General features: G+C 37.4%; 1 protein-coding gene across 2 annotated transcripts in view; it reads left to right on the plus strand.

Annotated features, from left to right (window-relative positions):
• The window catches only part of CPQ (carboxypeptidase Q), a 142,119-nt gene that overhangs the window by 36,711 nt on the left and 82,008 nt on the right, over window positions 1-23,400 (plus strand). For both annotated transcript variants that reach the window (XM_041470900.1, XM_041470902.1), the window contains exon 4: window positions 12,797-13,004. In XM_041470900.1, the coding sequence (XP_041326834.1) occupies window positions 12,797-13,004 (208 nt within the window). The remainder of the gene's footprint in view (window positions 1-12,796; window positions 13,005-23,400) is intronic.

Below are 23,400 nucleotides of genomic sequence, written 5' to 3' on the forward strand. Positions count from 1 at the left end.
TGTTTGGCATTTTTCTTAATTTAATTATGTTACTAAAATGTACCTATATATTGCAAAATTATTTCATCATATATATGTTGAAGTTCTATTTAGGAAACATGTTGTATCTGCTCTAAAGCTCCTGAAGTACTCTTCTACTCTTTTTAAGGTTTACTGCTGATTTCCAAAAGTGAGCATAGGTTTTTGCAGGGACTTTGGATGGATTTATATGCTTGTACACAACATAAAATTTTATTTTGATATATAGCTTCTTACTTATGTAAAACAAACAAGCAACCAAATATAGGTGCCAATTTTAAAATATATTTGATTGCTAGTCAACTGTTAACACAGTTAATCTCTCTGGTCAACACCCCAAGCATGCAGAGGATTTGGAAATGCTAATTCCTCATTTTGTTTTGCCTTGTTTGCTTGAAAATGTGATCAAATGTGTATGGTTTATTCCAACCTATTATGATTTCTCTTTACATGAATGCTTGCACTGTTTTTCAGAGGGCAGGTGGCCTCTTCTTTCTGCTGTTTCTTCCACTTCCCACAGTCTTACTTGTCGCTTGTCCATATGGTAGGGTATTTCTATGTTATTTCATTAGATGCCATCTTCTTATAGGATGGCCTCACCCTGCTGTTATCTTTACTACAGTGTATGTCAGACATTTAATTATGATTAGCTAGACTAGATTTTTCATCATAGATTTTCTATGATGAAACCCCTTGAAACAAATTTTGACTTGTGTTTTTAGGAGGTCAGAGCCAATTGTTCCAGTTGTTTTTTAGAATTGTTTTCTAGACGTAGGCTGATGTTGATGGCCAACAGTAATAGTGGGTTCTTCCCTATAGAAGCAATGTCTTGTGCCTCAGAAGTGTAACCATTTCAATTACTTTAATGCTTTTCTCCAGATTTGTTTTCCCCTTCAAATCCAATCAGTCACCTGCATTTCTCTTATTGTGTCCATCTTGTTGCATCAAATACTAATGCTTTTGTATTACCTCCAGGGTACAGCTAAAGGGTGAAAATCCTTCTCCATCTGGTTTATTAAATGAGAGGTGCCAGCTCCTGTCTCTGCTCTGCCAGTGATGCCAGCTTTGATTACTTGCCTGTTGTCCACTCCTTCAGGCATCTTATACTTTCTCTCTTTTTGTTCCTATATTTAGGATGATGGTACAAACTTAAAGCTCTAACTTTGTTATCTCCCAACTTTGCTTTATAAATCTGACTTTTGTTTGGTATTTATAGATTGTTTCCTTTAGTTGGTTAGGTGAGTACCCTGTGACTGCTGCTAAACTGTTTTCACCTTGCCTTTATTTCCTGGTCACTATCCACAGTACTTCTGCCTTGGCTGTCTAATGTGAATACTGCAAATACCCTGTGAAACAGAGGGGTTGTCTTTTATCTGCTTCTGTTCATTATTATTATTATTATTAAGCAGGATTAAGCTTTTACCACACTTCATGGCTTTTTAATCCATTGTGAATATAAAAGAAGAACTTTTCTTCTAAGAATAAATAACAGAAAGGAACCACATAATTTATGACATATTTCTCTTTGGATTTCTTCACATTAATTTGCTTGTGACTGTGAAGCACACAAAAACACCTCAACAAGAAATATTGAAACTACGTACTGTTTAGCTCTGAAAAATCCAGATTGATTTTAGACATTTGTGCACTAAAGAACAAAAGGATACTTTTGTCAGATGAAGGAGAGTAATCAAGTGAATCAGTTAAGCTCAGGAGTTCTGAAGTTCCATTCATCACTCTGCCTTGTGCCCCCATGGTATCTTGAGCAGGTAACAGTATTATCTCTCTTTCCCTGTTTATAAGCAATATTAATATTTCTTGAATGTTAATTTAGGATAGCATTTGTACATTGTTTACTGTAAAGAGGACAACAATAAAAGTCAACTCTTCTAAACTGTGTTTAAGTAGTCATTAGTAGATTCTGCAACAATTTGCACGTGCCAAAACTAAGTAACTGTTGTATTATCATGTAACAGTGGGTGACTACTGCTGATAAATAATCCATTATGTAACCATGGGGGTTTTTATTAGGTTGATTGTTGAATTCTGCTAGATTGAGATTCAGATCTCTGGGAAGGCTCTGACAGGAGGTGAATGACAGAGAAAACAGTTCTTTATGTAGAAATATCGTATTTTCAAATGTAAACATTTAAAAATAATTTGTTGCCTGTAATTCAAAGGATTTGAGTTCAATTCAGTATTAACTCACCAGGAGAGAGTTAAACCCACTGAAAAGAGCACAAAGGAACTGGAAGTTAAAAAAAGTAAAAGGCTTTCTCTTAGAAACAGTTTCATATCCTCAAGGACAACATGAACTTTAGAAATCAGGTTCTGGGATTCAAATGTGATTTTGCCAAAAATCTGAGTTTTGCAAAGAGTGAATTCCCAGGAGAGATGTAAGGAAGTTTTAGTTGTTCTTTTGTAATATGTGTGTTGCATGCACCTCTTCAGGAAGCAGTTTGTGATCCTTCTTTGAGGACAGTTTGTGTCTCCCTCTGAGTATCTCTATCTGCAATCTCTGTAGAAGGAAAGAAAAATTTTCAAGGCTCCCAGTCTGGGGTTTTGAGAAGGTTGCAGTTGCTGTGAAGGGACCGGGCAATCTGAGTACCTGCTCTGTATCTCCATAAGGGGTGCTAAGAGGCATGTACATTTGTGCTCAAACTGGAAGACCTTGAGAAGGGACCCAGCACTATCCACATGCAGCCAGAATCCAGGGCAGTCAAGTTCATCTGAGAGACCATCCAAGGCTGTAACTCCACAAAACTATGGGAATTTTTTACCCTCTCTTCTTTTACTTAGTCTATAATGCTGACACTCTAGGAAAACAGAAATGGTGTGCTGCAGTGTCTGAGAGAATGCTACCATTTCAGTCTTGCCAGAAATGCAACGTGAATAGACCGATCCATGAGGAAACTTTAGCAGAGCTACTTGGAATAACAAGTGCAGCTGCAGCTTATGTTTTTAGAAGTGTAACTGTTTTTCAGTGTCTAAAATTAGGTTTCAGTCATGCAAATCTTTGTACTTCTGAGTGACAATCAATGATAGATTCCTTTAACCCTTCCCATATAGAGTGGTATTTTTTATTCCTTCGCTATTTTGATTTTACTTAATGGACTGGCTTAACAGTTAGTGAAAGGATGCCAGAATCCAGGCAATTGCAATAAGATGACAAGGAATTGGAAAATACCATTGGAAAGCATTAGACTTGTAGGTAATGTTTGTCCGTGCAAGTTTCCTGAGAAAGGAAAGGAGAATTCCATTCAGTCCTCTAGAATCTCCCACATAAGGTATCTGAAGCTTTTAGTTTTGTTCAGTTTTAGTCCAAATATGTTTGGGGCAGAAATTTTAGCCACAAATTCACTATTATTTCCACATCCACATGAGTTTTTCAGGCCATTACAAAAGTTAACAGGGTGGAGAGCTTGTGAGCTGGATAGTCCAGCTGTCATGGTCTCATAAGGATGGTCTATTTCCACCAAATGTTTCACAAATCTTGAACTTCCAAGGAGTTGTTTTAGCAGTACTTTTGCAGCAAAGCTGCTAAACAGTTTCATAGCTCTGGCAGCAAGAAGTGCTACCCTGTGATTTGCAGTGTGTCCTGGGTCACATCAACCATCAGCTGTTCATTGCAGGTGAAGAGTTCTGTGGTTAGATCAGCAATCAAGCACTGTCCTTATAACTCCTTAAAACAGGAGTTTTGTTAATACTGGTATGAATCAGTGTATGGGCTACATCACAAGATTCACCTGCAGGCCAGTGAAACTTTAGCTTCATGTAAATGAAATTATTAAAAGCCCACTGAGAGCTGGGTGTACAAAGGCTTTGCAACTGCAGGTGATCTTTGGGCTGCACTTACAGAACAATTGTTTTAAACTATTTGATAAATAGTTATGAATTGCACACATTTGGGTTTGTTCTGTAGAACTTGGTGTCTGTTTTTAGACAGGTTAAATTTGAAACAAGTACAATTTCCAGTGAATAATTTAAGTAACTCCACTACACTTACACAGAAGTGTAGTATAGAGTATTTTAGAGGAAGAAATTTTAGCTTGACTGGTAGCTGCAAGGTAATTCAGCCTGCATATATTACCTTGTAAAACACAGTTCTGCTTCTAAAAATTATATTATTCACTTCTTTCAAAGTAGGTATAGTTTTTTCAAGATTTTCTACTTATATTATTCATGAAGTTATATACATGATCTCAGTGTTAACAATCATTCACAATCAGGAAGATAATTTTCTTACACAGTGTACTTTGTGGGGTGCGGGAATAATAACTACTTAGTACCTGAACATTTGGAAGAAGATTCTCACTTTTTATTCCGTTACTGTCTTGCAGTGTTGCACTAAGTGATCTTCAGTGTTTGCCTCTATTGAGCCCTAAGGCTGTGGGGTGTACACGGGGCTGAGTGCAGGTGCCTTGCTGCATGCCTCTCCTCAGGGAGGCTCCCTGAACACGAGTGAGATCCTGGACACATGGGTGAGGAGGAAGTTGGGAAGCCTCTTCTCCTGGAAGTGGCAATCCTCTTCTCCTGGAGCTACCAGGGTTGGACTTGGAGAGCTCTGGCATTCTCACAGCTGTCACTTTTCAGGTAGTCTGGAATCTCATAATGTCCCTAAACCCATGTCACCTTAACAATTCATCTGATCTGACTGGCTGTGTGCCTGTATCTCTTGGTTCCAGTCCAAAATCATTTGCGAATTTTAATTTATGTACAGGCTGTAAAAGTGATGATCTTTATTGTACCATCCTCCAGCCTGCTACCTTTTTTACAACAACATTTTCCTGAGCAACATGGATCGACTAATGAAAATGAGAGAAAATTATATTGTTCCAGATAGTCTCTCTTCCAGCACAGACTCTCATAGGCACTCTTTATTAGATATTAAAGAAGCCCATAAATTGCGGAAGTGGAATTTTCTCCTATTCAGAAGATGATGAAGGAATTGCTGTATCTCCAGGATTTAATGGGGAGAGGAAAAACCGCCAAACATTACGCAAAACAGTATGACTATATAGTGTATGCTGCAGAGCACAACAAACTTGATAGCCAAAAAAAACTAGCGAGAAAATGTTGCATTTTGTCAGCAATTTCTCTTTTCCTTTTGAGGAAGAAAAATTACTTCAATTCTCAATACTGAACTACTTTCTCAGAAAACCTCTACATTAATCTCCTTATGAAAACTGCTGTGTGCCAGGTGTTCTTCCTGCATGCTCCCAAAGAAACCTGTAGCACGGCAAGATCCCCAAAACTTATTCATTCTCTTCATTCTCTCAACCATGGTTTGTACTGGATTTCCTTTTTTTTTTTTTTTTTTTTTTAAGCCTGACACTTTTTTTTTCCAAACACAACTAATTGCCAGGAAAGGAGCTGTTAAGAGGAAATGTCCCTACTGGGACAATTTTTGTATCATCTGATGTAGATTATGAAGCTTTTGGAAGAATCTGCCACTGTCAAAAAATACAGCTAGAGAAAGAACACTCATGCTTGGCAGGACATTTTGTGGGGCTGCTCAATATTTAGTTGTAGTTCACTGGAGTTAAAATACTATAGTGAACTTTAAAAATACACTCTATTCCTACACTCTATTTCTGCTTACAGTGTTCAGGTTCAAAGATGAAAAATTCAGGGTGTCTGTAAGTTTGAAGTGACAGGCAAGACTTTCCTGAATTTTGGAAATAAAAATATACCATTTATTGGAGAACAAGTTTATCAAATAAGTATAATACACTATTAGATAACATTTTCTTATCACTTAGGCATTTATAGTGCATTTTACATTGCATAAGTGGAACTGTGTAATGTGTGTACTAGATAACAGGCAAATGTAATGATCAGGTGTAGTTAAAGCAGTCCCTTTCAAGTGACACTACTAAAATTTCTCAGTTGAGAGACAAAAAAAGTGGTACCCCCTCTGTGTTATTTTTACTAACATATTTTTTATTCTCTTTTTTATTTGAATGGTAAAAGTATTTGATTGTTTAACAGAACATCAAAAAGGTGTTTAGTATTCTATAGTAATTAGAAGTGTGGGAGTGAAAAAAACATTTAGTGAAGATTTTTCAGAGTTTCAGTTTTCTTCAGAAGATATTGTGTCTCACCTGGAAAGTGTCTTGCAGTGTTTTGGGGTTTTTTTGTGCATTCCCTGAAACTGAATCCAGACTGTCCCTTCACTTTCTTTTCATATCCATTTAGGTTTTAAAGTCCTCTCCCCTGTTGTCCCACCCCCTTCTGTTGTGGTTAATGGAAGTGTTTCAGTGGAAAAACTTGTACTCACAAACAGAAGAAAAGATAACTATTTTCTTCTATTTTACTTTTTGGATTTAATTCCATGCTGAGATGGTAATAACTATGTTATTCTACTGTGAGTTTTGTATTTTTACAAGTCCTCCTCTTTAGTCCATCCACATAGTTGCCTTTGGTACTAAGATGCTTTGTCTCCTGCTGACTTGAGAAACATGTTTACTCTCTGTCACTGCCATTTCTACCTTATGTTTTTTTTCCTTGACTACCTTTATGCTGTTGATACTCATTTTTTACACTTTAAAAGTGTATCTCCATGAGGCTTTGTTTTCATGCCACAGCTTGTTGAAGGGAGACGTTCCTAAATGCATCTGAGTTTAAGATTGGTTTTTATGGAGGACAGTGTCCAAAGAACATACTGCTCTGAATGGTGAGTTGCTCAGAGAAGGAAGGAAAGAAAAGCAGCATCCATATACTGTTCTGTGAATCTGAGACTTTCTTCTGCCTCCTTTCAGACCTTGCTCCTCTCTGTTTACCTCAGGGGTCAGCTCAATAAGAGGGAGAAGTTTTATGGTGGTAAGACAAATATCCTCTATCCCTAGCCTTTTCCTTCAGCTGAGTGTTGGCTGCGTGTTACCCTTTACCATGACCGCCCTTTGAAAGGAGGAGGGAGCTCCCTGTGCTGCCCCGTGATGTATTCAGTTCAGTGCCTGGGCTGACTCGTGTTTCTGGTATGTATATGCCTGTGTGTGGGAGAGCTTGACCCTCTCTGCTACTCCCTATCTCTAATCAATCAGAGACTTGGAAGGACTGATACGGTACCCTGAAAGCTCTAATGTCTCTTCACACCTATTTGTGCTTGATAATTTTGATATAAAAGGTAATTATAACAATGAAAAACATCATTAAATGGAGATGGTATGGAGAGCAGGTCAGTATTCTAGCTCTTACTTTGCTTTTGTAGTGCTAGGCTTGTGATGCTTCTTTGCCTGATCTGCTGCTTTCCAAATAAAGAAAATGAGGGGGGGTTGTTGTTTTGAGTTTTGATTTCTTTTTTGTTTGTTTGTTTGGATTTATTTATATCCTTCCTATAGGTGTAAAATATAACATCTGTTCTCAGTGAGGATTTTTGAATTTGTTCTCTGTGCACATTGGTCCCTGGTGATTGAAGGGGTCATTGAAGATATAAATAAGACTTGTGCTCAAGGCTGAGAAGCTAGGAATTCAACAAAAAAAAAGTCACAAACAAAGCCTTTGGAGGCAGAATCCTTGCAGCTGCTGAAAATTTGGGTTGCCAGTGGTGTTCACTCCAGGAGTCTGCTCCTAATGTACCTAGCGTAGCACACAGCAGGCAGCTGCATTCTCACAAGGCAGGGATGTAAACACAGAAGGACAGACAGAGCTTGCTGATCCGCACTGAGCAGAAGGAGGCCAAACAGGTGTATGACTTAAATAGTTCCCTCAAGATGTCAGCTGCTGGAGAGTCATCCTCATGTCTGTAAGATCCAGCAAGTTTCTTTTTCAGTTGAAGAGCAGCTGATGCAAACTTTCATTTTCTACAGATTCTTGGAAAGCTGTTCTACTTTCCCAGCAGTTGGATAGTCCCAGGGTAGAATGCATCGAACTTCATTTGATCATTTTACTATTCATGGTTGTTTTCTGCTTTTTGTTTGGCAAACCATATCTAATCCATGCTATTTTTAAAAGATTCTGTACTTATTGGAGAATTCTCTTGGTGCTTGTTACTTGTTACTCTTGTTACTGAATATTGTAGTGAAATACAAACATGTATGTGTAAGTTGTATTCTGTAACCTAGGACATATGTAATTATGGCAAAGCTATTATGCTTGTTTGGTAAAGCCTAATTTTATTGAGTGCCCAGCAGTCACTAAATGCAGTTTTCTAAATGTCAATTTAATTGGAGTCCATGTGGTAACAGAATGATGCTGTGTTCTTCAAATGGAACTTTCCTTGGTAAGGCTGGTAGCTTCTGGAGCCTTTCTTACACTCTATTACACTCCGTTACACTCTGTTATTTATTTATGCTATTTAATTCCATATTTCTATAGTATTTTTACTCTGCAATTTCTTAAAATTTTCTGTGCATTTTTCTATTTGGTTTTGAATTTGACAGTCTTGATATCTTTTCAACTTACTGTGAACCAGCAAATCAAATCCCACCAAGACCCACCAATATAAGAAGCAAACAAAGCAAGTGAGTCTTGGGACCAATGATGACAGAAACACAAAATTAGGCTGAATTTATTTCTTTTATGTTTTGCCAAGTGGTTGTAAATGGGGAATAGTCTTGATTTTATTTTTATAGGCCTAATTCTTCTGAGAAGATTAACAATACTTTCAGCATTTTGACTAATTGCAATTACAGTTGGCCTCTCTTTCCAGATATTGGTGAGAATCTTGGAAGAACATGCACAGTTGGAGGGCACACAAGGGCAACTTTTGTTTTGTAAGGAGTTTGTGGTGCTGGAAAAGGGGATTTGCTTGTGTGGAGTACAGGCTGTGCCGTGCTGCTCATGATGCAGAGGAAGTTACAGGAGTGAGGCACTCATGAATAGCTACTCTTTGTAGATAACTGAGAGCAAGATGTGTCGTTTTCCTCCTGTTTTGCTGCAGTATGTTCCATCACCCCCTTTAAAGTGAAAAGCTTTGTATGTGATGAGGGGATTTTCTGTGCTGTGTAGAAGATACAAGTGAAAAAACAAAAGCAAAGTGTGTGGAAGATTTGAGCTTGTTACAGAGTTAAGGCTGTGATCTTGCTGTGGGTATAGCTAGTGATTAATGTAGTCATGGCTCAACTCAGGAATGTATTTTATGATTTAAGTCAATATTAACAAACTAGCTGATTTGATATGAATTTTTAGTTTACATTTGGTTCATACAGTGAATTTTACATGGGTTCTGTAGAAAATAGGTGGTCACATATGTAATTAGAGTCTTGCAATGTGTTTGTCTGAATGAGCAAACTTAGAGCAAACTTAGACAACACTGGCAATACTTGGACAGCATTTATTTTGTATTTCCCAACTCTAGATTGCTCTTCTTGGTTGATGTGAAGAATGATGCACTGGGGGTATGTGCATACACATTATGGTTGAAATAAATCTTTCTAAGCTTTTGTATAATCAAGTTTTGATTGGTTGGGGTTTTTTTTCCTTTTAGCCATGTTAGAGTTCTTGTAATGTCATGCTTGCTTCTCCCCTTAGGAGATTGCTATAATTTTGCAAGGCTTCAACTTGAGATCTGTTTTCTATCAGAGCATCCAGTTTAGATTGAAGCACTGTTTCTTACACAGTTTACTTTTCCCTGGGCATTTTAGCTTATCTTAGAGATAAGGGTTGGAAGTGCAGGAACAAAGTAATGGAGCATGCAAGGTCAGCTACCACAGGAAGAAGAGTTAAAACTGACCTGACACCAGCAGCACATCTCTTCATCCACATTTTTTAGTTTCTCCACATTTGGTTATTTTATTCAGAAGAGAAACTAACTAGCTGCTTTTTGAATTTTTTATTCTCCCTTTACAATTTTGTGTAAGGTACCAGCTACATCTGTTTCTTACTAGCCATTTGACATGTACTTTTAAAAAAGAAAATGTGGGGGTTTTTTTGAGCCTTTTCTCTGCTTTTATTCATACCATGTCACTTCTCTTGAATACTTTCCAAGATGTGAAATCTAGGGGTTTATCAAAAGCAAAACTCAACCACTTTATTTATCTGAATTTTGTCAGCTGTTGCACAAGAATGTCAGGAACAAATGACTGAGTTTGTAGTAACATTAATATGCTTTCAATTAATAGTTTAAATATGGATGTGAGGTGATTCAGTAGATCTAAAATCAAAACAGATACTTTTGTTAAGTAAATAAAAAATAATGGGAGAACTGCTTACCATCTCCTCTGAACACCTAATTATGGTATTGAAATGGGGTATCATATATTAAATAGCCTAACTACCCTTGAAGTTTTGCAGAATTAATTTAGGGTTAGAATTAATTTAGGTTTTTCAGAGAGTGTGTGTTTGAAGCAGATGTTAGTGTCGCTCCCAGGTGTTAGTGGGAAATGCCAGAGGTACACCTTGCTTGCCTGTAGGTACCAATGTTTTTAAGCTGAATGCTGATTCAGAGTCAGGGTTCTTTGTGATCTCTATAGCTGGTGTTACGTGATGCTTTCCTTTCATTTCCTTTTCAAGGCGCAAGGAATGGTAAATGCAAGAGAGTTTATTTATTTTTTTTTTTAAATAAGATCCTTCTTCTTTTGAAATAATAGTCGCAAAATAATGTTTGTTCTGACTCAGTGAAAAAAAACCCTTTATGTCATCCCCCCTGCTTCCCCTCCCCCTACCAAAAAAAAAATTCTTTCTCCTGATTTTCCCAAACTACATCCTGTTTGCCCTGTTTTGAGCCAAACTCAGGAATGTTTCTCTCCATCTGTTACACAGAGTCTGCTAGTAATTTCTATTTTGTTAGTTCTTGCTCAGGTCCATATGGTCAGTAGCCTTTCCAGTTCTTGGTTATCTCTACATAAAAGACACTTAATTTGCTTTGCTTGGATTTTTTTAATGTATTCTTTGGCACTTTATTAAGCAATTTATTATGTAGATGATATACTTAAAACATGGCATGTTTTGCATGCATGTAGACTTTAATCAGGTGCATCCCAGGATGATTAGTGTCAGCCACAAATGTTTTCTATGTGAGTTCATCTTGCAACATTAGGAATCTAAAGTACTGTGGTATTGCTTTGTGTCTTTGTACCAGTCATGCTTAGAGTCCATTTCCCTTTTTGTAGAAATAATTTGGGCAGTCATCCATTCCTGTCAGATCCTGGTATCATCTGAGCTGTTGCTGGCTCTGCCTGCCTGTATCAATATGGCTTAATTTGGGTAATAGGGTTTACCTTTGTAGTCTTGGCAGAGTGGTAGTTTGAGCATACAAATGGCACTTCTGGGTAACTTCAAGGTTTATTTTTTGGGCTAGCTGGGTAAATTTTGTACCTGCAAATGTTCCTTCACTTGAGGTGTGTAAGCATGTATGGATCACAGTGAGTTCTCAGAAGCCTTATCCGCAATTGTAGTGGAACATCAGGATGGAGCATATGCAATAAATGTGCTTGCTGCTTAAATTGGAGAAACAAGTACAGTTTTAGGGGTTTCTTTTGTTGAGCATCTGAGAAATAACAAGGACCTTGAAATCAGTGATAAAACTTGAATTACTGCAATTCAGCATATACACCATGTTAGTACTAAGACATAAACTTGCCAGAAGACGCAGGCAAAAACATTCACTTAAAATTACCAGAAACAAACAATTTCTGCTCAGTTGTTGAATGTAGGGTTTGGGGATTTTTAACATTAGTACATGAAACTGTCATCTCTCTTTTTCTTTTTTTTTTTTTTTAGTCTGTTTATTTTACATTGTTTGGAAAGTCTTTTGGTTAACATGCTGGATTTATCCCCAAACACTCAAAGAAGTATTAAACATATGCAGGAAGTTATCGCAGTTTAAAAGTGGGGATGAGGGGTGCCTTTTTTTTTCCTGACAAAGAGAAAGAAAAAAAAAAGAAAAAAGGGTCTGAACTTATAAGTCTACATGGTTTTATCCCACTCAGGGATATTACATAGCACAGGAAATGCCGAGTTTCAGGTTAAATGTTATTTCAAAGGTGAGCCATGGGTCACCTGACCTGCAAAGCTGATGGGAAGAGACACTGGCCTTTGATTGAGGTTCAGCTGTAAACAACCGGGAGCAATAATTTCCTGAATTGTTGTCACTTAATAGACAGATCTCTGAAGAAGCTCCTGTAAATCCTGTATCAATAACCTTACAAAGTAGGTTTCTCCTTTCTTCCTTAACAGATCTCCTCCAGGAATTAAATAGGTTTGGGGTTTTTTTCCATTTTAGAAGACTTAAAAATAACCCAATTTAAATTTTTTATTGTTTGTTTAAATGTATAAAAAAGTGTGTCTGCTGCTGTGAGAAGGCTCACAGGTGAAGATTTTCATGCATTGTGCATGGTTCTGGCCAACTGGTTTTGGGTGGCCCCCTCAAGCAGGGAGGTTGGTCCTGGTGATCTCCAGAGGTTCCTGCCAACCTCATCTGTTCTGCAAATCTGTTATTTGGAAAATAGCATTAAAATTTAATAGTGAATTTTAATTTCATTACTTGCCACAGGAAAAAAAATGCAGTTATGGTAACCTGTTCATTTAGACTTTTCATTGCTTTTCTTTCTGGTAAAGCAGTGAATCAAGTGTGATATCAAAGCATGGCAATGACCTAAATAGAGCTGACAATGAATAGAATTCTAGACACATTTACTAGTAACAGTCAGATATTCTGATCAGTGTAAAAATGCTTGATGTATTTTGTCCAAAAGTTTATTAAAAATTGTAACTATGTCCCTTTTGAGAGTATGGCAGGGATGGTCATGATGGTCATTCTTATCAATAATTCTACAGTAATGCTAAAAAAATTACAGAGCAAAGTTGTTAACACTGTTTTGTTGGGTTTTTTTAACAGTCCACATACTGGGGAGCAGAGTTACCAGCCTGATGTACCCCAAATTCCCACTGCCTGCATCACTGTGGAAGATGCTGAAATGATGTCACGAATGTCTCTCCGCGGCACTAAGATTGTTGTGCACCTGAGGATGGGAGCTAAGACTTATCCAGACTCTCTGTCCTTTAACACTGTGGCAGAGATAGTTGGAAGCAAGTACCCAGAGCAGGTGGGTGAAAATATACAAAAAACGCCTCATTTTTTCTTTAAAAATATGGAAGAAGCAATCAAAAAAACAAACCGGCCCTTTTGAAGAAATCCCTAAAACAAGTAACTTTTATTCACACGCTTTTCTATATTTTAGACATCTTAGATTTTCAGTCTTTTTCAGGTAACAGGTTTCATGGCTATGTTTATCAGGTATGTATGGTCGGAATAAACTGTCTGCACCACAAATTCTACTTGAATATTACGTAATTCTACATTGTTAACTTCCATTTGCAAGACTTTTCTTCTTGCTTTCTTTTTTCTTCCAACTTCTTAGCTAAATATCATGCAAACCAAGCTCTTGGTGCTGAAGGATTTGTGCCTGGTACAAGGTCTTCTGTGTCAGCTTACAACATGGAATTACTTTTCTGGCAGTATGTTTTATTGTGAAAATGTTGATGAAACCTCAATTACACCAGCACTAGAAATTGCTGCTAGAATATCTACTGAGCCACAATGCTTTTTTAAACACTGTACTTTTATGGCTTCAATGGAGAAGAAGAATGACTATCTCTGACCTTTAAACCAGGCAAGAGATTTTAACTGTTTAAGAGATTTTATCTTTTCTGAGATGACAGTTCAGTAGCTCTGGCTTGTGGTGTCAGAGATCCTCACTGTTAGCATGAGTGTACAGTTTCAGCAGTTTGATCACTGGGCAGGGAAAGAGTAACTACCCTGATGGTTGATTGGTTTACATAACATCACCTGTGAGTCTAGCTTCACGAAACACATTTACCAATTTAAATGTTCCAGCTTTCTAATTAGGGTGCATTTAATTTAATTTTATGTCATCTGCATTTTTAACAATGCTTCTAACCAGTTCATTGGCTATCTTTCCTGAATTATGTATGATGTATTTCAAAATTTGATGTTTCAATTCAGGTTATGAAGTGTTGAAATGTAGACTTCAAAGATATGTTAAGGTGCTTGCCTGGACTTGATTTTCTCTTTGCTGTCCTGCTCTGTTTCTTTAAGTAATGAAGTGGATTGGGATCTCTCCACTACTTCCACTGACAAGCTCATTTTTCTTAAACACTGGGTAAAGGCTTATTTACAAGCCCCCTGCTGATGATAATGGGACTGGTAGTGGGCACACTTTGAAAATGTAACCAAGAAACAGAAAAATAAAACAAGTGAATGTTTAGGTTTTTTAGTACTCAGTTCCTGTTTAGAGCCTTAATGGGTGCTTCTCCGAGCTCATTCCACTGTGTTACTCTGGTAAAAATGGGAACCATCTCGCTATTTAGGCAATAAAATACATTGCAGATCCAAACTCTTACAATGCCCTCTATGCCAAAGTGTTTCAAAATGCAGTACAAATCCTGGGGAACAGAAAGGTGCCATTTCCATGGGCCAAAATTTCAGTTTAAGTTTTGAATTGAAAAAACCCAAACCTGGATCTCAACTCTGGGTGAGAAATCGACAGTGGGTGGTATTGCTGTTACAAAGGTCTAAAGCAAAACAGTTTAAAATTAGGTTGAAACCTGTGAAACATAGCTGGTCATAGGTATTGCAGCAAATTATAACTTAAACCCCTTCAATCCCCCTAGCTGAAAATGTGGGTTGCTGTAGGACACTGAAGAAAGTGTGTGAAGTCTGGTGAAAAGTGATTCAGCTCAAGATGTAACTACACATTTAGGTATACTTATGTTCATCTATATATTGACCAGAATTTAATATACTGCTTGATTTATCAATAATTCATTGACTCCTTCCATGAGATTTTAACATGTTTATTAAAAATAATCACCATGAACTGAAATAATATGTCTGACAAGTTTATGGTACAAACAATATATATTATAATAAAAAAACATTAAAGGAGAAAATTTTTTTTCCATACCTCTTTGCAGTTTTTTGGGGGGTTCTTTTTTGTTTTGCTTTGGGGTTTTTTGGTTTGTTTTTTTGTTTGTTTGTTTTTTAAATTTGACCACTTTTTCAGCATATCCAGTTCCATTCCTCCTTTTTCAATCATTTTTCCAAGTGCTTTATGTGGATTCTTGCATATAGCAATTGGGGATTGGGGGGCTAAAACTAGAAAAAATGTTAAGGAAAACAGAAAAATAGTAGTTGACATGTTTTTCAATGTATTTCCCTAAAAATGTCCTGTATTTTAGACTTAGTGTTCTGATAGTCATTGCTGCCGCAGGAAATGTTGAAGTCATCAAAATGGATACTCAGAATTGTTTGAGTTGCAAACCTTATTTTAAGCACCTATGCTTAACTTCAACACATTTGCATTTCCAAGTAACCTAAAGCAGGAAAAGAAATGTTATTACTGCTTTGTAAAGCATCAAGCTGTCAGGCATGCGTTCATCTTCAGGGACAATGATGTCACATGAGCGCACATGTCCTGTGTCTTTTTGAGGCATCTCTGTACCCAGTGCGCAAGTAATTTGGAAAAATTAACCCACTGATATTTCAGGTTTCCTTCCTGCTTTATCCTTTCTGTTTGACTGGCCAGTAGGCAGAAAGCAATCGTTCCAGCTAGGAAAAATGCATGGTGAAACCTACTGCAAGCTGCAACTTTGCAATATCAAGTTTTCAGGTGGTATAGAAAGCATTTGAACAGAAAAAGGAAATTGATTTTGTCATTCTGTAAATAAAGTTCAGTGTCTCACCAATGTCTCTGTTCTGTTTATAATTGTATTATTCCTTCTAAGTTAAGAGAGGACTATTCACCCCAGACAACACTCTTCATATGTCAGAGCAGGTGTGATTGTGTGTGGTCAGAGCAGAGACATCCACCATCCTCATGGGAGTTGGGGTCCTTGTTTAGTGCCTGCTGAGGCCTGATTAACCTGTAGGTGCCTAAAGGAGGTGAGCCTGTGCCTATAAGATAATGAATTCAAGATCCACCTTTTCTTCATATAAACAAATGGGAAACAGTGGGATCAAACATGCTATGACTTGATGTCCTGGCAACCTTTCTGAGCTTGGATCCCGTTCTCACGGTGCTTAGGACAGCAGTGAGAGTAGAAAACCTGTGGGTTGTGGGACTTAACATATTTAAGCCTGTATGACTGCTGACAACTGAGCCAAAAAGTTTGTGAAATGACAAAGGTATGGTAGCACAACCTGCTGAGGTCCAGGCTATTGCAGGTTAGAGACATTTGCAGTCCATTCCTGACTTTTATCTTGGAGGAGTATTTGAGAACTGTTTTGCACCTAGGCCCATGCTGCTAGCATCCTTTTGTGCTGTACTGTGTGTTGGTGAGATGTTTTATTTAAACTATGTAAGCTGACACTGGAGACTGACTGACTGAGAAATTCACAAGTTAACTAATGTGGTTTTCATTTGAAATTCAGGCAGAGTTGGCAGTAAAACATGTTTGTCTTCTCATTTTAATACATGATTGGTCTTAAAGTGCAGCAGCAACCATTCCCATCTCTGGGGAAATGCTATAAATAGCAGCTGTTTGTTGTTAATCTGGCTTCAATGTACCAAATGTGCCAAACATGGAACCGCGAAATATGTGATTAACTGAAAAGGTATCAAAGTGGATAAAGTTATAACTCTTCTGCAATCTTGTCTTTCAATGTCTTTTCATACTCTGTGTTTCTTGGTGTGCAGCGCTGTTTTACTTATCCTACAGTTACTAAGTGATGGAAAAACTATTTCCTAAGTGCCCTACAAAGTTCATAAATTTGCTGCTCATTATTCTGTGATCCAGGATAAATACTTTAGAGCAGAAACAGAGGAACTTATAAGTGGCCTTTTCAGAATCCTGGAGATCTGTTCCAGGAATTCACTCTACAAAGCTTTTTTGGCCTCCTGGTTTTATGGAATGCCATATCTGCAGGATGCACAATTTGAAAATCGTCTCCATTTTGAACACCAAGGACATGAAAGACCATTGAAGAATGCACTGTAGCTTAGAACCATGTTTGATCAGCGCTTTGAAAGTAGCAGTCCTAGGGATAACCTGAGAAACAGAGATGCTAACGTAGTAGCATGGATTGTGAGGTGCTTTAGCAGTCTGTGATTGATGTAACAGAACCTCTTCTGCAAAGGATATAGATGCTTATTTATTTTTTCATTCTTCTTCCTTTCCCAGTTTCAAAGATCAGCCCTGTCTCAGATTTTGTGTTACTGGGCAAAGATCCAGGGAACAAGAGAACATAAAAATTGTCCAGGCTTCTGAGCCTGTTAGGCATTCATGCACACATAACGGAAGAAATAATTTGTAGACCAAAAATCCACCCCAACCTCAAGAAAAAAAAAAAATCAACACAAAACAAGCAGACTTTTCTGAAGATGTGTAATACTCAGTGCAGTGTTGTTTTATAGCCTGGCACCAGTTCTACATATGTTAACAAAATGTCTATCCATTAGGTCTTTGATGTGGCTTCCAGATATCCCTATGCTCAAAGTAAATCATGCATACAATAGAGCTTTGAGGAGAAATATTTTAAGAGCCTGATGCCATCATGTTATGGCTCCATTATCACATTTTCTCCATGTGGATTGTTTTGCTATTCATTCCAAAATGTTGAATGGCTTCTAAATACAATTCTGTGAACCTCTCTGCTGTGACTGTAAGCTGATCCCTGTTGCTGCTACAATTTAAGTGAATTTGAAAGAATTAGAAGATAATTGTGGAGATTTGGTTTTGAAAGTTTTGAGAGTGCCAGCCCATTACTTCATGACAGTGAACTGATGGGCAAGAGAAGTAGAAAAAGAAATGGTAAAAAAGAAACAAGAGAAAGGGTGAAGAAAGAACACTGGCATTGTTAGGAAATGTATTTTCTTTGAAGTGTTTTTGTTGATATTTGCTGAAATAAGTAGTACCTCTGGGTGTGTTTGTTTTATTAATAACTGGCTTTCGTACTATTAATTGGAGGCTGTCTTTTATCCTGTGACTGTGGGAATGGCAATATTGCTGTCATTTATTCTAAAACAGAGGTCTTGTCACGATGAAAACAGTCAAATTAATATGAGACTTTTATGGAGGAAATTTTTCTTTGTAAAATGATAATTTTATTTATCTGTTTATTTGTTTACTTAGTTATTTTAACTGCCAGAAGGCCTATCAGATTTTAAGACTAAAGTGTATTTTGTGGTGTAAAGCATGGCAAATATTCTAAAACTTGAATTGCCTAATTAAAACCCAAGAGCTGACTGAAAGTATTTAATTCTGCTAGGGAAAACTTGGCAGTAGTTTCCCTCCTGATTAAATGGCCATTGCAACCTAATATAATCGTGTTTTTAGAAACTTCAGTATCTGGCTATGCAATAGCTACAACTTAAATTTCATTTGTACATATGGGGTTGATGTTGTTTTAGTGCTAACAGTTGAAAAACATTGTACTACTTAGAGCTGGGTGTCTGAAATATTGGTAGAACAAGTGAATGTTTGTATGTGGAAGAAAGATTCAAAACAACTTAGATATTTTCAAAAAATATTTTCCTGAAACAATTTTTCTTGAAGGAATTTTTGAAGGATCACCAGTGTATTGTGACCTTTATGGAGTTCATGTGTTTTCGAAATAACCAGACCTTGTCCATATGTGGGCAGGTGAGAGTGGGGGAGATGGTCAGGGTGGTAGCAGTCTCTGCTGATCTTGAAGCTTGAAGGCACCTGAAGCTGCTCTGTGTCCCAGCTTGGTGATAGCAGAGGAGGACTGAGGGATGTGCTCCACTAGGTCTGGGCAAACCAGCAACTCTTGGAAAGGGTTTTCCTCTTGCCAGTTGAGGCACAGTTGCTGTCACTGCATATAAACCATTGCAATATGAAGGAAAAATGTATTAGCTTTAGTGACCACCAATGCCTGCTCCACAGGGAGCAGCACCTTCTTAGAGTCTCAGCTCACTGGCATAAAACTGGTAATGTCCTAGGTCACTGCAGCACCAGGGTGACAGTGACAAGGGATGAGGACATCTAGGTGGCCTTCCTTGCTGGAGTCAAGTGAAGTCTGGAAGAGTTGAATGATGCTGTCACTCTGCTATACATGTTTCATTTTTTTTCTCCTGGCATAAGTCTAGCTAGTGAGCTTCCTGCCTTCCACCTGAGTGTGGTCATAGATATCACCTGTACATGATAGCTGGCTGCCCACCCCAGCTCCTTCCTTTATTTGGATCTAGATTGGTTTCTGCCCAAAGCTACTTGCTGGACCTTTGCTCTGGGCACTACTGTTCAGAGTGTTTGGTTGTGTTTTGAATCCTTTACATCCTAAACTGTAACCAGCTAAATTCTGACACTAGAAATTAAAAAGTAATGTTTAAAGTGCTTGTTCTGTTGGCCAGCAAATTCATCAGAGCATGCAGTTTTGTAGTCCTTTTGATGGTGTGAATATAAACAGATACACTATAATATTTTTTCTTTAAATTCATTCTTTTGTCACTACTCCCGCACAGCAGTTTAAAGAATTGCTGTGGGATTTTATTTCAGTCATAATTTACAAATACACATAGGATTTACAACTGGTTGTGAAAGCTCTTTTCCTCCACATTGTAAAAGTTGTCTTCTAAAATTACAGTGTCTTTCTTGCATTCTGATGTGCAAGAATGCCTAAAGGGTAGTCCTGGGCTTGGCAGATGTAAAACTTGCCTGAGGCGTGAAGTAAGAAACACTACAATATTGAGGAGGAAGGAGGAAAGAAACAACAATTTTCTTTTCATTATAAGTAAGTAGGTGCCAGAAAGACTAGTGCCAAGTGTCAAGGGTTAGTCTCAAAACAACCATTCTCTACAGGGGTTTTCAAATACCTGTACTTGTATGTTTGTATTTGTTAGCCGCAGACTATATGCTTAACCTTGTACAACAGAAGGAGGACTACCAAGACCTTGTCTTTTCATGAATGTCATGTTAAAAAAGTACATATTTTTCCATGCAAGTTTAATGGAAAACTGCTTGTCTAACAGTATGTGGGCTGGATATTGAGGGCTCTTCAACACAGATTCAGAGATTCCCACATGCAGGACCAAGGTGGAAGATCTGACTGTGAGATCTTTAGCTAGTGGACAGAGCTAAAATTGTTGATGGAATGAAAGGAGAAATGCTAAAAGAAGTGAAATGAAAAATGGTCAGGTTGGGACTGAGGTGAAAGGGGGAAAGAACTTGGTCTGCTAATCACATTGAGATACTGACAGCAGAGTTGTTACTCTAAGAACTGTGTGATTGCAGCAACTGAAATGGTTACTCAAGGATGTAGTGGAGTCTGTAGCAGAAGTCATAGTTTTGGTGGACAGAGAGAGAGCTGGTGAAACATGGAACCAGCTCCTCAATTATGGGTAGAGTTGTAGGGTTTTAGGCATCACATTGCTGCTTCGTGAGAAGTGGGAGTGGGAGGGGTGGTGTAAACATCAAGCTGATATGGTTGGTGTGGTCTCCAATGGACCACATTGGATGGAATTGTTCTCAAGACCTTGGTTTACTAAAAAAGTACATTATTAAAATGTTTCTGTCATTTGTTCTTTTTTTTTAAGTTTTAAAAAATTCTTTAAAAATTCTTTTTCTATTGTCGTGTAGTTTATACTTTGGTCTAGAAGAAGGCCCCCAGGCTTCTGAGACCTTAAAGGTCTTGAACTTTTCCACTCTAGCTTTGTTATAAATGTAGTTGCAATGGTACAAACATTCACTATGGTTTGGCAATGCAAAATACCCTGTAAAACACATAATACCAGTAAAATCTGTCTGAAATGCTTGTTATTAAAATGTTAAAGATCTTGTGAGTCTGGCAGGCATAGATCTTAAATCAAATAATGAGTTTTGTTCATAAAGTTTCTCAGTTATCGTCAGTACTTATACCAATATGTCATGATGTAATATGTAAGTTATGTAGAATTTCATTGTGCACAAATATAATTCTAATTCATTGTAACAGGTAGATGGAATTTTGGACAAAAATCTTATTGCCTCATTATTCTTTGTGGAGGAAAGGAAAAACCTTATCCTTAACTGTTGTCAAGTATGTACCTCTCTGTCTTATCTTACAAGCAGATAATACAGCTCGTGGTCTGTTCTGCTTGTATGACTTTGTTTCTTGGCATTGTGAACCTGAAGTCTTGGATTTACATTCTCCACTTCTCTCTGAAGTCCACTGACCTTAGTTTATATGTTAAAGTGCTCCAGGGATCTGTTCACTTAGCTGGAATTAACGTTTAGATGATACTTTATTTGACCATCTCTTAACACGTTCTGCAAGTGGTTCTGCGGGTCCTCCTGGAAGACTGCAGCTGTGCATATAAATAGGCTACAGTTAATAACCCTATTTATAGCAAGCCCAAGTCTGATGTTGTTTTCTTGCTAATTAGACTTTCCAGCCTTCAAATAAGTTCAACAAAATAATTGGATTGAACCCTTATCCACTAAGTACGATACATTTACTTTTTCATTGATTAATTTGGCAGTTTAAGTGAAAATTGCCTAGACTAATTTAAATTACTGGTTTCAGGAAAGACATACAACTATGTATAAAGAAATATAAATAAGATGTCTTTAATAGATTGGTTAAATTTCAACAAAATTGGTAAGGATAGTATTCTAGATTATATGAAAATACATAAACTTTCTATTCTTTGTTATGCACACAATATCCTGCTAGGGATCAACATAACAGCCCTTCTTGCTCCTTCAAAACACCCAGCAAACCTTTCAGAATGCTTGAGAATGATTTCAGAATGCTCCAAGTCAGCAATGGTTAGGACTCAAATTACTTCAATTTTCTTTAATCTCTAACAGGGTTTTCAGTGAATTAAGAACAACTTGAGCTAAGTTCACAGTCACACTTCATTGTGACCTTCTGAATCTGGCGGTGACTGGACCATGGTGATGGAATGTGATTACAAGGTGTTGCCAGGGTCAGAAACATGAAAGGACTAAGTACTCTGAAGAAGAAAACAGCAATTCAGAATAGTCCTGGCAAATTCATAGGAATCACTCCTACTCATCAGGATGAAATGGGATCTTTATCTTTAGGAAGCAGAAATTTAATGTACAGTGTGCCCCTGGCAAGGTGCCTCATACAAGATCCTTGCCCCTATTCACTGAAAGCAGTTCTAAAGGACTTACAACTTAGCAGGCATGGCACAAATTGTATGATGAGATTATATCCAGCTTTGCCTTGGAAGGTCTGCCCTGCCCTGTAAGAAAGCATATTTTAGACACATTCACAACTTGGGGAATTGAAGAGTCACACTTGAAGGACATGTTTGTGCAGAGACAAGTGGAGGCATCTAGACAATCTTTCATGAGTGCCTAAGTTCCTGAGAGAGCATCTGGTCAGGCGTGATGTAATTGCTGCTGTTTGTTTCAAAAGCCTCTGCATGAAAGAAATGGCTTTGTTTTCCAATTATCTATGTAGCCCATTTAAAAATCTTTTAGTGACCTTTCAGCATAGGATTTTGCAACATCACAAAGCACAAATCTTAGTTATTTAAGATCCAGACAGTAATACATAGTTGGGAAAATACAGAATTTTCATGTCTGTCAAATTAAATCATTTGCTATTAAATTCAATATTGGTAAAGGGTAAAGGAATCCAAGTTTGTGTTGAAAAGCAGAGAGACCTCTCATCTTTGGTTTCTAATAAGAAACTTTAATTGGGAAAGTCTGTGTGTGTTTAAAGGTAAAACAAAAAGAAAATTCCAACCAAACCTTCCCCTGCTTAACTGAGGATCACTTAAGGCATTTAATTAAGATGATCTCTGAAAGCCACTAAAATGTTGAAGAGCGAGCAGCTAGCTTGCAGTAATTTTAGCTGTTAAAATCTAGTGGCATAGAAACTGTATAAATTGCTATAAATACAGTTTTAGTGGTTTGAGCAGATCTTCTTTGTCTATAATTGCATTTGCATTTAAATGTATATTTTTTAGGAATAGATAAGGATTTCTTCTCTCAGGGTGGTACAAAAATATACTAGCATGGTTTCAATAACTCCATTTTGCTTCTTTGAGCACTTTATAATCTATTGTTGAATCTTTGAAGCAGAGAAGCGATTTTTTTTCTTTTCCCTTATCTGAAACCACATATTTGATTGTAATGTGAATCATAATTGCTAATACCAATTTATAACTGGGCTGTTGAAACAAGCAGAACCAGAGATCAAAGGATATCTGCACAGTGTTCAATAAATACAGCATGTTGCTTTATGGATGCAACACTGACTTGGGATATGACTGTAGTGACTCTGATAATGTTATGTCTTTTCTATCATGTAACTCAAACCATCCATCTCCTGTGGTGTAGAATAAAAGGCATCTTTGTCTCCTTTCTTGTTGATGAACCAAGTGCAGATAGAAACTCTGTCAGATGATAATTCATAGAAGTTATTTTTCTGAAACAATCAGCATAATGTGCAATTACACTAAAACTGACCTACTGAATTGTAATTAAGAAACCTCCATTTATCTAAGG

This window comes from Pyrgilauda ruficollis, unplaced genomic scaffold (genome assembly GCF_017590135.1).
Source record: "Pyrgilauda ruficollis isolate IOZ18807 unplaced genomic scaffold, ASM1759013v1 scaffold25, whole genome shotgun sequence".
Lineage (NCBI taxonomy): Eukaryota > Metazoa > Chordata > Aves > Passeriformes > Passeridae > Pyrgilauda > Pyrgilauda ruficollis.